The sequence below is a fragment of the Antedon mediterranea genome, chromosome 8 (genome assembly GCF_964355755.1).
Source record: "Antedon mediterranea chromosome 8, ecAntMedi1.1, whole genome shotgun sequence".
Lineage (NCBI taxonomy): Eukaryota > Metazoa > Echinodermata > Crinoidea > Comatulida > Antedonidae > Antedon > Antedon mediterranea.
In genome coordinates, this window is record NC_092677.1 from 1,060,070 (window position 1) to 1,077,013 (window position 16,944).

A 16,944-nucleotide genomic window follows, 5' to 3' on the forward strand; every position below is an offset into this window, starting at 1 on the left:
TTATTCATCTTTGTTAGCAAACTAATTGTATTGGTAGGATGTTTAATTACATGAATTAATTCATTTAAAGTGGCTTAGGTTCTATCCTGGCCTAACTTATTTTTATTATTTTATGTTTTTCTGTACGTAGCTGTTGTGAAAACCACAGTGTTGTTTTTAGTAATTAGTAAAGGATAATTATATCCTTTATTTATTTTGTAGATTTAAACGATATTGTTACAATTAGTTATACTTCTAACAATACTACTATCGTAGTCACGTGTTCATGTTCAATTTATGGTAATCCATCTCCTGGTATAAACCTTCACAAAGATGATGATATCATTCTGCAACAATCTACATTACCTTTAATATACCCAATAAGCAGTCCAACAGAGAATGATGGAGGATATTACACATGTGAAGCTCATAACACAGCTTTCTCTACAAGAGTATTAGAATTGTGTAAGTATAAAATACAAACTTTACTTGATAAAGAACGTATCTAAACAGCAAATTCACAATTGATTTAAAATCTCTATCTTTAAAGAGTCTTGAAAAATTGAAATTCTGAAATAGGCCGATGAAAAAATGGATTTAAAGTTTCACAAATACAAAATTAGTTGACAGAATGAATTAAACAACTGTTTCAAAGTAAATTTTTGATATAAATGATATATTTTCAGATAAACCAAGATATGAGACAACAGAACCAGGTACTCTTAAACCTGGAGAACAGGGTACGATTACAATGGAAATTGTTGAAGCCAACCCTCAAGAGGTGAATTATGTTTGGAGCATCGACGGTGTTGTGGATCCAGATGCAAATTCTGCACCATTCCAGGGGCGCAGCCAGCAAAGGATTAAAGAGGGGGTCAACCAATATGTGAGTATTTTGCGAGCGAAGCGAGCAACCATGGGCTGGGGGCCAGGGGGCCGCCAAGGGCCCTTGGTTGGGGTCCAGGGGGCGAAGCCCCCTGGAAGCTTTGGCGGTCTAGGGCAATCTAGATCATTTGAATCGGTTTACGCACACACAAATATGACAATGTTAACACTAAAAAACTGTAACAAAGAAAACAAAAAACAACTCTCATTTTCATTACAGAACATTTTTATATTCCAGGCTGCCACAGACAAACACTTTTTTTCTTGCTTGTTTGTTGATTTGTGTAGAGAGGCTGTAAACTCAGAGGAGGAATTATTTGAATTCCTCCCTTTTCACCAATACAAAAGTTGCATGAAATGAACGTAGAGATGCAAAAGTTTGAAAAAAGAAATTAGAATGATAGCATGGAGGGAGTGATATTATTAAATGAGAACCGTAAGGTTAGAGTTCATACACTGTGCAAGTCCAAGAAGCTATCTTAGCTCCGTGTTTATGTGAGACGCTTATCATACCCAGTACATACAATATTTTGTTTAAAAATATACCTATTTTGTTCGAATGTATAGTATAGGTGATAGCTTATACATAATTGTAATAACTAACTTCTAAATTATTATCATACATTTTACGTTAGTTACTATAACGGCGCTCTTGACATCGCGTGATGCATCTTTAAACATAAGTTTGGAACATACATTCTTCTTGGCTTGGAGACAGAATTCGCGAATGACATTCTCTGTATTAATGTTCATGTTAAAGTGTATGTTCATGAGGCACAATCCCAAAAGCTGCTCATAAGACATGTGATTTCCCAAACAGGTTTTTTTCTCCATAAAGTCGAAAAACTCAGACGTTACGGGCATAGGCCTACGCGATTAGAAGAAGTGCACGCACATTCGGGAACACATCTGGATCCGCTAATTTTACACAGTCGCTTCCATCACTGAAGCTCGGAATGAAGATGTTCGTGTCTTGGCAGATCATCGTACCAAATTCAAGTTCCTTGAAGACTTCTTCAACATTACACTTCACTATAGACTCGGGTGCTACGCCAAATATTTTAAAGCATGGCCTGTTATCGGCAGAAAAACGGGTTTTTAACTCGGTTTGTAATCAAGAAGTTGATTTGGTAATACTGCTCGGTAGTAATCTTCCACAGTATCTCCAGGATGATTTGATCTGTATTGTTGTCTCATGTTTTTATTTATTTTTTCTAAAAAAAAGGGGGGGTCAGGACCCCCGTGACCCCCCCACTGGCTGCGCCCCTGCATTCACATTCACTGCATCAATGGAAGTTGGCACAGTTCATGAAATAACACTAATTGCTACTAATCTCATTGGATCAACTGCAGAGACAATACGGATCACTGTCTCAGGTGTTGATTCATTTGTTTTTTTATTTTAAGAGCATATTATCATGCACCGAACAAAAACAAAAAGTCATTTAATATATCTATTTTACTCTAATTTATCAAATCTCTGTGTGTCTGTCCGACTTTATTCAGAGACTAGAGGTCGCTAGGTCAATGTAAAATCTCAACATTCTCAAATTAGGAGCGGTATAAAGTCAAATTCTTTATTCATCCCACCTGGGGCAATTTCAAAAACAGGACTGAACAATATATAAAAAAGTACTGTATATAGTAAATCATTATAACACAATCATCAATCATTTAAACACAACACCTTAAATCTATAACATCTCTTATTCAAAAGGCCCTAGATCAAATAATTTTATTTTTTCGTGACACATAGGACTCCGGTACCGATATGCATACAGAGATAACAACCAATTCCATCTATCATGCATTGCTCAATTAAAAATATGTATTATAACTTTGACATTTTAGTTGTATTAAAGATGTATTGTTCCCTTGAAAAATTAATTGAAAAAAAACATGTTTTGGTTGAAAATGCCATTTAAATGTCACATAATAGTTATTCACTTTCATAAAAAATTGGATCGAAAACAATATTTACCTGAAAAAACTGTAAAGAAATAGTCAAATTGGATGTCAGTCAATTGGTTTTTGGTTGAATTTAACCATTTATTTTGTCATTTTATAAGCGACAACATAATTTTGTTCGTTTTTTTCTATGAAAGTGATTAACTATAATAAATGGCCTATACTTTATTAATCTTCATTTTGCATGTTTTCTGGAGGACAATATAAATATATATAAATCGTCATTCACATTAAAATTCGGTATAATTTTAGTTTCGTACATTGTAAATAAAGTGTACATTAATTTCCAGTAGAAAGAAAACGTAGGGCTTAGAAATATCGTAGGTTTGGTCATTGGAATGCTCTTTCTTGGTACCATCATTGGCTCCTTTGGACTTTATATTGGACAAATTATTTACAACAAGATAAGGAAAGTTTGTTAGATTATTTATTAATACTTTACTTTATTGTTTTTATAATGCTAAAACATGCATGTTATACAAAGTAATAATAAGGGCCATATTGATTTTTAACTACCAGCAGTATATCAAAAGATTTTGAATTACTTTACAACATGTTAGGATGTTGGTTATTTTAGTTTTCATGAACGCAATCCGTTTTCGAGAAAAGATGAGGTTATTGGAAAAGGGTATTTTATAAATAGTCTACATTGAATAAAACGAATTCACCTCATTTTCCATTGAAATATTATTGAAATACATACAATATTGAAAGTCTTATGGGATGACAATAGAGTAATGAAATATTAATTAATCTATTTAGAAGTCACTGTCAGAGAAACAAGACAAAGACAAAGGGAAACAAGATGTAAGTATTGAATACAATCTATAAAGACGATCAACAAAACGGTTTAATTGGTAGAACCATTGAAGAGAAAATATTTCTTTTTTCATTAACGGCAAAATGGACAATTAAAACTTAAATAGACTTAATGTCTAATTTGATTCTGATTAAACGTAAGTCTACGTTTACAATTCCAAATTATTGTATTAAGAGTTTAGTACAATTCCTTTATTTACCACAAGAAATAATGGTTTCTGATTTAAGTTAACAATTATTTTCTTTTTTTAACAGACTTAGGCCTACATGGATTATGTAGTAGACACTAGCCAGCAAAATCAAACCTATCAAGATTTACAATGCAGGCCTAACGAACAAGAATCAGCTTATGTTAATGTTAAGGCTGGAAATAAGAAGAACAAAGGGAAAATATGAACAAGAAACAGCTTATACTTGCTTGATACTTGCTTGATGTTATGGGTCGGTTAGAAAGCATAACATTATGTTAATGTTATGGCTGGAAATAAGAAAAAGAAAGCGAAAATATGAACAACGCTAAGAGGATCGTTCTACTGTACATCTATATAAGTACATTATGCGCACACACACGTTTATAGAAATTAAATTATTTAATTAATATTATTTAACTACCATTGGTGGAAGTCAAAATAATTTGTTTTCAATTAATATATGCAGACTAACGTTCATTGTGATATTATGTTATATCAGCTAATGATAGACCTTTGAACTCTTTATTGAGTCAATTATATTCTGTAATAACACATCGGTAATTATATTAACTAGATGGCACGCTCGCTTCGCTCGCGTACCATCTAGGTCGTGCCCACAGATGGTTCTCGAATACACAGTATTTCCAGCGAGAAAAAAATGGAGATTTCAAATGTACGTACCGCAGGACTATGAATACATTGTCGTTTACAGAAACGAATAAATATACACAATGATTTATGTAGTCAACCAAAATTAGCACCCTGGGGATTACTTCCGAGAGAGAAACAAATTGAGTCAAATTTTTTTATTTGGACTCATTTAAACAAACCCAATTTGTGTTTTGTATGTAACATTAAGGGTTGAGGGATGGGGGAAGAAGATGGGTACAAAGAGGAAACATTTTAAAATATATTCTTATCCACTCAGTAACGAAATATTGTTTTTAATGTTTTATAGGCCTATAAATAATATACCACTAAATACAGTAAAACATTTACGATTTAATACGGTACTTTGTTAAAACTCTCACTGTCATAGTCGATTGAAATAGTAAAGTACATGTAACGATACACCACTACGACGTTTATATATTTTTAAATTATTAATTAATACAAACGTTGAGAAGCAACTGTCAGTAATAACGTTTATTTATTTGTATATTATATGTTTATAATCTAACAGTAGGGCCTACCCACACTCACAGTAATAAAGTTTATTTGTATATATTTTTGTGGTTAATACCTTAACAGTATTGTACAGCATTGCAATACTATTTATGTTTATTCTCCAAGGGGGCCCATAAATCTAAATCTAAATCTATACCTCTATGGTTAAACCAAATAATTTGGAATGTTTATTTGTATATTATATGTTTATAATCTAACAGTAGGGCCTACCTATACTCACAGTAATAAAGTTTATTTGTATATATTTTTATATTACATCTAACAGTACCAACACTCACAGTAAGAAATTTGCGATTCAAATTGCGATCAAAAGTGGTTAATACCTCAACAGTATTGTACAGTATTGCAATACTATTTATGTTTATTCTCCAAGGGGGCCCATAAATCTAAATCTATACCTGTATGGTTAAACCAAATAATTTGGAATGTTCCATTCATCACAAATCAATACATTTGTAAAAACGTATATTAAATGTATCAAAATAGTATTTTTTAAAGAAAATCGGCCTGTCTTCAACATTATGATGCTGTACTCGAACTGTTCAACCGGTTTTCAGCTATTAAAAACAATTATCGTAGGAGGAGATAGGAAAATGCGAAGCCTCCTCGCATTTTTGTGGCGGGTATTTTTCAAGATGGACATCCATTAGACAGTGTATACCACGATCGGAAAACACCCCTATTTGGGGCAAATCGTTGAACCTAAATTCGCTTTAATCGTCAATAACTAATTATCTAACTTAATTTAATTAGTAAACAGGGTTACATCAGGTGGTTAAAATCAGTACCGAAAGTACGAACCAACTTTATATACCATCGAGTAAAAATTCTAGAAGTAAGGCGCGATTTACCGAATTTTGCCCTTACGTAAATTTATATAGATTGTCTTGTTTCATACTATTACAATTCTACATCGAAGCAAGTGTGTCACTCACGTTTTGTAAATACTACAAAGGATCATTCATGCAGTAGGTTTTATATATAATATATTTGGTAAGCTGAAAACCTCTATTATACCAATATTGTTAGGCCTATTTATATAGAAAACTAAACGGAAACGTATCGACTTAGGTATACTAAGGACGATACTGTCCCTGTAAGGGACAATTATCTACATATTCTGTTTATGTGAATAATAATCTATGTTAGTTTTTAGTCAACTTGAGTAAATTCTGTAGTACTTCTGAAATGTTTGTTAATTTTGGTGTTTCTAGTTTTCGTAAATTTATGCGTAAGTCTATTTATAGTTTTTTGTTACGTATTAATATATCTAATAATAATAATAATATGATTGTGAAAGTTGTGAGTGATAAACTGCTTGCGGAAACTCATTTATATATTTAAATATGCCATAAAAAGCAGAATGGTTTATACATCGAGAAAATAGTGTTAATGTTAATATAAAGATTTATAATAAATAAATATTTATATATAGTTATAATATAAATAAATGTAATCTGGTATTACATATAGGCCTGCATACAAATAGCCTACTGTATTTGTTTATGCACCCAGGACAACGTATCTGACTACGAGTTTGACGACTAATGTCAAATTACCATGACTAAAGATTGGTTTGCCATTCTAAACAAAGATGTGACGGGTAGTAACACATTCTGTGCTCATAAACTGTTCTATAAAGCCACATAATAGAAAGTTAACAAGGCCAATATACATGGCTCAATTTAGTGTTTACCTACCGGCCGACCAACCGACCGACATAGTGAGCTGTAGAGTCGCGTTGCACGCGACTAAAAACGAAACAGAAATGGGAAATAATTATGCGAACAGTAGAAGCGGTTTAACCTTATCATAAATCAATGAAGATCTACGTTCCACCATAAACGAAATGATCATCAGTAAATGACCATATCCTGTATAATACATTAATATAATAAATGATTATTTACCTCAACCATCAATGTTAGTACTGCATGTCACTTTTCTATTGAGTAAAGGCCTATACGTGTGCCTTAAGTAAACGATTGCATGTGATTAGAACCACAGATAGCAACAAACACAATACCACCAATAGTCCGTGCTCACCTGTATGCAAATTACAACATAAAATGAAAAAGATAATACTACTCATGGATTAATGAATTGCCTATTTATTAATCCCTGCACTACTGCAACCATGGGGATTGTTTCAACTTTCTGAAAAGTTATCATCTTTTAATAATAAAAAAAATGAACAGACGGTTAAACAATATAAAAAAAAATATACGGAATGAACGTATGACGGACACAGGATTAAAAAAAAACGGAGACATAATACCCAACAAAGAAAAACAAGGCCAACAGCCAATAAGTCGCGTGCTACAATGCATAGTGATACCGGACCGACAGACAGACCGATATACCGACAGACAGACCGATGACAGACCGACAGACAGACCGACCGACCGACCAACATAGTGAACTATAGAGTCGCGTCCACGCGACTAAAAATGATGGTACAGGCATTGATGAACAAAGGCAGAAAAATTACAGAAAACGAAAAAAAAAATACACAAAATGAACAAACGAACACAAAAATGAACCAGTGAGAGAACGAAAATATTAATCATTATTTAAATAATACTATTTTCGCATTTAATATCCGTTTTGGTTAAAACGCAGGGTTTCTCTGAATTTATCCATCATTCAGAGCAAAGCTAAACAAAAAATATAAGGCCTATCCAAAGTTCATATTATAACAGTTATAATGATCTTTTTTTTGTAAATTTGCACTTACAGAAAAGGTGTAATAGGAACGTGTCGAAGTGGACAAGTGACGATTTTATTAAAGGCGAAAAAGACTTAAAAAATGTACATTGTCTTCGTGTTGTCCTGTATAATCTCAGCTGTTGGTAAGTACCACAGTAATAACAACAACTAACGTATTCCATTATTCTTAGTATTCTTAAATTTTAAAGCAATGTGTTTATTATGATTAAGAATTTCAGTCTAGAATTTATACTGACATTAAATAAACAAATAAGGATAAATTTAACCTAATCAATTAAACAAATAATATCATCAGGATATCCAATCATTATCGTTTGCTAGTTGCCGTACAACAGCTTACTTTTAAGCTTGGTTCCCATCAGAAAACGCAAGGACGTGGCACAATGTATCGACAGAATTTTTAGTGGGAACCAAGCTTCATGACCAAGTGCATGATTCCGATGTCATCCTTAAGCTTGGTTCCTAATAGAAGCGCAACGCAAGGACGTAAGCACAACGTAAGTAATTTGACCAATCATACTTTTGCTATAATATAATATAAAGAAAGAATTCATAAAGTAATAAACTGAATATCTTCTTTTTAAGAAAAATAAATGTATAAATAATCATATTAGAAAAACACTATCGCTTTTTGATGATGAACAACTCTAAAATGTATATAGGAAATGTTTTTTTTATTTTGTATCTATTATGCTTATTGTATTATGTTTTTTATGTAAAAGGGTCCTGCGAAAACAGAAGTGTAAATTTCTCTATGCAGGATCCTTGCCATCATTTATGCTATGAAACTATATTTATAAAGGATGAGTAAATAAATGAATTGAATTGAATGGATTATGTGAACTTTCGCTTGTGATTGGTCAACTTGCTTGCGTTGCGTCTACGTCCTTGCGTTGCGTCTCTAGTGGGAACCAAGCTTTATGGTTCACCATTTACACTGCCTTCGCTGTTGTTGTCACAATCATTATTTTCATTTTAAAATTGATATTGTTATGAATACCAATATTTTACCTTGTCATTGACCATAGTACCCTTGACTGTTGCGCTAGAGGTTACAATAAGTGATGTGCAAGAATTTACCGAGAATTTAGACGCGTTACTGGCTTGCGACTACACACCAACCAGTGCAACGGGCGTTGATATATCGTGGACACGAGTTAATGCACAGAGCGACATTATTAATTTAGTAGTACGAAGTGAAGTGGTTGATGAATTCAAACCACGTATGGAACTCCAGGCTTCTGATAATTTCCAGGGTAACGGTGGTTTAACAATTCATAATGTCACTAGAGAGGATGCTATGTATTATGTGTGTGCAGTATTCTCCACTAGTGATGGTCAAGAACAAGGAATAACTAGTTTACAGGTACAATGTAAGTATTATCAATGACCAATGAATACTAAACTGGTATTTTACAAACCGTGAAAACACAGTAGTACTGTAAAGAATCTTTAACCTAATATTTGATAATACTTGGATTATAACATTTATAAGTGTGTAAACGGAAGAAACGGAACCATTTTATTATATCATGCGTCACGACTTATCAGACCACTATAATCCTCTATTATTATAACATGCGTCACGACTTATCAGACCACTATAATCATCTATTATATCATGCGTCACGACTTATCAGACCACTATAATCATCTATTATATCATGCGTCACGACTTATCAGACCACTATAATCATCTATTTTTATTATCAGGAATGCTGATTCTATCTTTTTTGTCTACATCATTGAAACTATTTTTGATAACTGATAATGTAGTTTAATTGTTTTGAAAATACTTAATAACTTTTATTTGTTGCCTTAACGCAATTGTGCTTGTTTAAAAGTTGCATATTCACACAGTCGTCAATTGTTTTTTTTTTTCAGGGAATTACAAGCCACAAATTACAAGTGATCCAGCTCCATATTCTTTGCAAGTTGGTGACAACGTAACATTTACGTGTTTATCTGAAGCCAATCCTACATCAAAAATAGCATGGTTGAAGAACAACGTTACCATCGACATGGATGACAGATTCACAAAGAACGAGAATGCATCTACTCTGCACATAGATGGTTTAACTCGAGATGATCACGCCCTCTTTAGTTGTAGTTCAAGAAACATTCGAAAGGAAATCTTGAGTGATCAGATTGAACTAAATATAGAATGTAAGTGCAGTATACAAAGTAAAACATAATTTATTGTAACCATGTAAATCCTGCAGACACTGAAGACATTTACATGGCACTAAAAAATCTTTAAAAAAACAAACCAATCATTGTCATTGAAGAACAAGATATTGCATGTTCTATTAATCTATGAGATTAAGCTCTAATCCATTCTATTTGGTATTCAATCTATAAATCAAAAACTAAATAAAGAAATTAGTAAATACGATAAAAACTACTCATTCTAAACATTAAAATATCACTATCCGTCCCATAGCTATAAATGAATAGTTTGTATTTTTGTTATCTCCGGAAGATCAATAATATTGGCTGTTTAACTATGCTAATGCATGCTTGCTTTATACCAGATGATCCGCCGTTGAATAATTCCAGATATAATAAAGCGAAGGTAATTTCCAAAAAGACAGATGCTTCAATTACAATTATTATTTCATTTGATTTCATTTATTGTTTTCGACAAAACGTTCGGGACTTTGAAAGGGAAGTTCCAGCATACAAATTACAAATATTTATTAACATGATGAAGATACATGTTTTAATAGATGAGCCAGAGATGTATTTGAACCAGACAGGCAACACAGTTGAATGCACCAGTGACGCGAATCCAGCAGTGTATCAGTACGAGTTTGAAGTAGACGGTAAAGTAGTGAGGACAGCCGACGCAGTGTACGAATTGAAGGGAACTGAATGTGTTAATATCACGTGCTTTGGTACTAACAAAATAGGAACAGGCAACGCATCGGATATCGTGTGTCCTCTGTGTAAGTTTATACTGCCTTGGTTCTAAGTATCATTTAGTATCTACATTCTATTGGCCTAGATTCCAATTCTAATCGACGGCTACTCGATATTGATTAATTAAATTTAATCTTCTTATTTATAAGCAAATACTAAATACATAGATAAAACATTATTCAGAGTGTAAACGGAACAATGTTATTATTGCACTTGCACCACCTGATTGATCAGACTGTTATAATCATTTATTATTGTACTGAATGCCAATTCTATCCTTTTTATCTTCATTATTTTAAGTAGCTGTTAATGCTTTTGTTTGTTTGTTGCTTGTCAGTTGCTTCAAAACACAATTATGCTAGTTTAAAAGTTGCGTTCACACAGTCTTCAATTGCATTTTTAGGGAATTACAAGCCACAAATTACAAGTGATCCAGCTCCAGATTCTTTGCAAGTTGGTGACAACGTAACATTTACGTGTTTATCTGATGCCAATCCTACATCAGAAATAGCATGGTTGAGGAACAACGTTACCATCATAGAGATGGATGACAGATTCACAAGGAACGACAATACATCTATTCTTCACATAGATGGTTTGACTCGAGATGATCACGCCCTCTATGGTTGTAGTTCAAGAAACATTCTAAAGGAAATCTTGAGTGATCAGATTGAACTAAATATAGAATGTAAGTGCAGTGTAGTAAAACATATTGTAACCAAGATAAGGTATATGAATTGAAAGGAGCTCATGAATGCGTTAATATCACGTGTTTTGGTACTAACAAAATAGGAACGAATAACGCATCGGGTATCCGTGTCCTAAATGTAAGTTGATAGGCCTCTATTGGTTCACATTTAGAATTTAAAGATTCTATAGATTCCAAATCCAATCAACGGTTAATATTAATTAACTAGCCTTAAAGCCCTTTTGGCTTATTTATGTTTCTCCGGCATAAGTGCATTCTACATAAAAAATTAACTGTCATGTTATTTCACAATGATGTATCTTATGAAAATAAAATTGAATTGATTTGAATTATTTCGTTATTATTATATAATAAATAATTTATTATGTTTTATTATTTATTATTATTATATTATATTTATTAAATTTTTATTTACTTTTTGGAAGAAGTGGGAGAGGGGTTAGTTAGAAAGTATATCGAAATCAAAAATTCTGAAAATATAAATATTGTTATTATTATTAACTGGCAATTTGTTTTTATACTTCCATGTAGGAAATATTTTTACCGTTTGTCAGATAAATTAAAAAAAAGGTGTATATGTATGTATGTTAGCTTAGGTCTACTTATAAAAAAAGTAGTATAGTATAAACACTGGCCTAACAATATTTTTTTTTCGGCAGGTGAATGTCTAACTGTTGAATGGCCGACAGTTTATCCAGAGCAAACAGTAGAAACATTGAGTTGGAAGACAAGACTGGTCATCGTGAATGTTTGTGTTGGAATGCTAATTGGTGCCATTGTAATGTGTATTGGAATGTTTGTCTATAACAGATGTTATATAAGAGGTTTGTCGCTTTATATTTAGACGTATTTTGGTAACACGTCAATGTTTATTTTAAAACATTCATGTCTCATGTGAAAGGTAGATACATAATTCACTCCCATGTTTACACAAATGTTTACTAAATAATTGTGTTTGTTACTATTCTGTTGGTATTTGATATATTTTATTACCTAGATACATTTTGTCTTTATTTTTAGAAAACACGAAAACGAAAAAACAAGACGTAAGTGTTAAAATATTGACTATTGATTTTTTTTATAAATAATTGCCAACAAAGAAAAAAAATAATCATGTTGATTTTAATTGGAGAAGGTTAGAAACGTATACCTTTGAATATTGACAAAACAAAACAACAAGGAAGTTTCCGTGAATATTATTTATGGCTCAGCCTGCTAGCCTATTATTATTTATAATAATGACATTTGAACTTTCGTATTTATCTTGCAGATGTATATGAATTCCATAGTAAACGACTCCGACAAAGACCATTATGACGACTTACAAAACAAATTAGAAATGCCGGCTTATCACAGTGTTTATTAGTATGATACAAAGTTCTGTCTACAAAAATGTGTGATGTGCCCAAATATGGTAGTAATATACTTAAATAATATGGTAGTGATATGACATCATCATGTCCATATGGGCACATCACATACAGTTTTATATGTAGACAGAGCATTAGAAAATACGGTAATACAATACAAAGCTTTAAAAAATAAAAATAAAATGAAGGAAGGTATCACTACATAATCTAGATATCCTCAAGTTGATACACTTAAATTGTATATATTACTATAAGTGGCATGTTTAAGTATATCTGTACCAGTAAGAATGAGTCACGTCGTCGGTATTCAGTTGAAGAATACGACTTTTAAAAGCCCATTGTTGGTTTTATAATTATATTACAAAGTTTGTTACAGATTGCACAATACTTTGCAAAATATTTAACTTCCTTGTAGGGATGTACTAAACATTTTGTACACACCAGCGAAATTGAATGAACAAGGAGTGAAATATTTCAGTTTTATTTCTTCTTTGATGAAGAAGTTTCATATTTTGCATATTCAATCAACTTTTTCTTAAATGATTTTTCTGATATGTTCACATCTGCTTACAAAATAATTATGAATAACGACTATATTGAAGCAAGAACGAACGTAAACCATGGAGGTATAAAAATATGCGTAAACCGAACCCAGTACCATTTTGATTTAATTCATGAAACTACCTCGTGCCATTATTCAGATATATTGACAGTTTTGATTGATATTCACATGAAAATAATATTGAATTAGCAAAAAAAAACATAACATAAACATGTGGAGGTAGTCATGTTTACTGCAGTAAAATAGGCCTTTTTGCAGTAAGTATGTATCATCATTTGTTGCTGCTACTTAGGGATGTATACCGCAACATGATTGATCATATTTCAATATTGATTTAATGTACACAGCAACACGGTAGACATTGTAACGATTGTTAATCTCATTTATTTATACAAGTAAAAAAAAACACATACATGGTTTAGATTTGAGGGGTTAGTTAAAACACAATCAGATCACGACAAGAAAACCAAACTTCTAGGTTTCAGTTAGTAAAATTAGTTTACATTAATTAAAGTTTGGTTTAAAAAAAATACAAGTAAACACTGAAAATTGTTAGTAACCTTATTACATAATTCAATTATGTAAAAAAATAATGATGAGTTAAAAATTGAAGCTTAATATTCTTCTAATATTTCATTATACTTACTTACATGTCAGACCATGAAGATAACAGCATTTATGTCTTATGTGAGTTTTAAACAAAATTATAAGCATGCACTAGATAAAAAAACAAAGCAAAGGAGATATAGTTATAAAACAAAGAACATTATGTTATTGATACAAAACATAGGCTAAGATATAAAATGTAACATTGTAAATTCTAATCATTAATTCGTATTGTATAATTTTTAATTTCTATATAATATATTTTGTTGATAATATCTACCAAATGTATTAACTATAATGTCAGTCATTATACCATAGTGTAAAAATTAAATTTGTATGTACAAATTTAATCGAAATACCGAAAACTAACCTACTAAAATTACGCTAACATTAATGTTACATTGTCATTATTGTTTAATGACCGTATATTTATATATGACTTTACTAATTATGATCATTTGTACATCAAAACATTATACTTTGTGACAACTCTATTACAATAATTATGAATTCCTGTCCATTTTGTATACTCATAAAATGTCATGTGTTGGAATTTACTTTAATTTTACATTTTAATTTCAAACTGAGTAAATGAAATTGAAATCCAATCTAAAAAATAGAAATAATAAATTCCATCTAGAGAAGGGAGCCCTCATTCAGAATGATAAATTCTTGTGATCTTTCAGGGGTCTGCTAAATATTCTACGAACCCTAGAATCAAATGTCACTCTGGACGCTTGAATACTGTGTCTCTGGTTTTGTGCGAATATTTTCATCCTGTTTACCAGGATTGTTAAGATCCAGCTCAGCATATGCCAGTTGCTCTACGTTCTACATCAAGCAAATAGTACAATTTAAATATTATTATGATCCTAATTATAAATATTTTCAGTATTGTTTAGGTCGAATGTTTGATGGGCGGCGTTATTGGAAAAACCGTTGTTGATGCCAAGAATTTGTTAAAATTACACGTCTTTACTTACAGCCCCAGATTTCTTTGAATCACTTGGTTTCGGCTTTTGGACGTATGCAGTACCATAACCACCAGTTAAACCTATTAATTCAGAGGTGTCTTTTGTGGTTATTACATTTCCAGCGGAGGTCCTAACCAAGTAAATGAAATTACATGAAATGGAATTATGTGATAATAATGTATGTGCAATTACTAGTAAATTATAGAATGAGTGCATAATAATTAATAAAAATACAGTACAGTATTTACATTTTGTTACCTGTGTTTTTTTTTTATAATAATACTTACACCCTCTCACTGAAACAATATTTTTTTCCTGTAAGAAGAAATAGCAAAAAAAAAAAAAAAGTTTTGGCGAGAGGAAAAACTATATTTGACAATTCTGCTTTTATTTTCTATGGAATGGAGAGATTGTTTTCTTATATTCAGTAATTCATTAATTATAATTTCCTGTTATTCGTTTCACGGGAACGTCTCTTCTCAGTTAGGGGTGTACACTGAATAGGGGTGTCCTACATAGTTTAATGGTACTGAGGTATAAGAAGCCCACTCATAATTATTTAGAATACATTTTACGAAAGGAACTACTTCACTACTACTAGGTTAGGTTCACACCCAAAACATTACTTATCATTTTTATTAAAGGTGTTTGTGGAAAGCCGATTTATGATTGGTTTTTTGAATGGGATACATTTTAACTGAATTACTTTTTCTTATTATATTCTATGAGATAATTATTCTAAAAAAAATATTGAAAAGGATAGTTTTCAATTGGGTAAATCTTCAATTACAGTATCTCATGTATGTAGATAAAATTGCCAGAATATTTTTAAAGGGAATGTTTAAAGTTTTACGTTAATAGCCTACCAAAATTAGATATCCTGTAACACAGGCCTAAAAGGCTACAATAAAAGAATGCTACAGTATTCTTCATTTGAATTTTTGAACCTCCTAAATGCTTTTAAACCTAATAGAAAACGTCATATTCAATTTAGTAATTTTTTGTTATTAATATTCACACATTCTTATCAATAACTTTATTCACAAACATGATTTTTTTAAATATAAAAACTATATATATATCAAATATTTTTTTTATTAATAATGTATGTTTTTGTTGTTTAGTAATGTATTTTTGTTGTTTAATAATGTATTTTTGTTACATTAAAATTGTTTCACTACTGATATAACTTATAACTCTTGTTAGAGGACGTTTTTCTCGTTATAATTACCGGTACGATTTTGTAGACAATATTCTTTGTAATTTGCAGATACACACTATTTAAAGGGAAATGTTATTATTGCTTTATGTTAATTGAACTTAACATTTTCGCAGTATGTAATACGTGAATAATTGATTATTATCCTATTTATATTATTGTTTCTTAGATTAGTAGTAGGCCTACTTTATTGGTATACATGACACCTGTTTTAAGGTCAACTATTCATTTTTCCAATTGTATAAGTTAAAACTATTAACTTACTACCAAAGATAAAGCCAAAATATAGGCCTATAGCAAGCACTATCAATACAATCGTTACTGGTATAACAATTCCAACTGTAAAAAATAATATAAATTATTAAGTAAAAACAACACGACATTATGTGTATAAAATTAACTCTCTTAACTTTTGCTTAACATAACATATATATTTTATGGAAAGGCAAAAAATGTGATGAAACAACCGACCATACTCTGTGCATTGTATCTTTAATATTTTACACATTACGTCTTATGTATATAATTCATCAATTCTTACGATACATATTTATGTTCAATGTTTATTCTCCATAACCAGTATTGCTAAACTAGTTGTTTGAAATAGATGCTCAGCTGAGTAGTTGGTAAACGTTTTATCATAAATTAGTTTTTAACCAATTTATATTTTCTGAATAAGACTCACCTATAAGATCAGCACTTTGCCCATCACTGGGATTATAGACATCACTAGCTGTAATATAAAGTTAAAATATTCTTGTGAAAACTTTATGCGGTACTAATCAAACGGAAAAAAAACCCCACAAAAGTTGTTTTATAATA

The 16,944-nt window shown here is 31.2% G+C and overlaps 1 protein-coding gene across 2 annotated transcripts; it reads left to right on the forward strand.

Annotated features, from left to right (window-relative positions):
• The first annotated feature begins 10,419 nt into the window (after nt 1-10,419).
• LOC140056327 (kin of IRRE-like protein 3) lies at nt 10,420-12,969 on the forward strand. 2 transcript variants are annotated; one of them, XM_072101668.1, is made up of 5 exons: nt 10,420-10,708; nt 11,086-11,370; nt 12,051-12,215; nt 12,412-12,437; nt 12,662-12,969. In XM_072101668.1, exons 1-5 carry the CDS (start codon nt 10,465-10,467, stop codon nt 12,755-12,757), a joined length of 816 nt encoding a protein of 271 aa, XP_071957769.1. In that variant the 5' UTR covers nt 10,420-10,464; the 3' UTR covers nt 12,758-12,969. The 2 variants fall into 2 exon arrangements, 1 of the variants encoding a protein (XP_071957769.1); XR_011846747.1 differs by lacking the exons at nt 10,420-10,708; nt 11,086-11,370; nt 12,412-12,437; nt 12,662-12,969 and adding an exon at nt 11,386-11,509.
• The last annotated feature ends 3,975 nt before the right edge of the window (nt 12,970-16,944 follow it).

Coding starts and splice junctions, on each gene's coding strand:
- LOC140056327 (XM_072101668.1), top strand. CDS start 10,465: ATGATGAAGATACATGTTTTAATAGATGAGCCAGAGATGTATTTGAAC. Junction 10,709..11,085: donor GGATATCGTGTGTCCTCTGT/GTAAGTTTATAC, acceptor TTGCATTTTTAG/GGAATTACAAGCCACAAATT. Junction 11,371..12,050: donor GATTGAACTAAATATAGAAT/GTAAGTGCAGTG, acceptor TTTTTTCGGCAG/GTGAATGTCTAACTGTTGAA.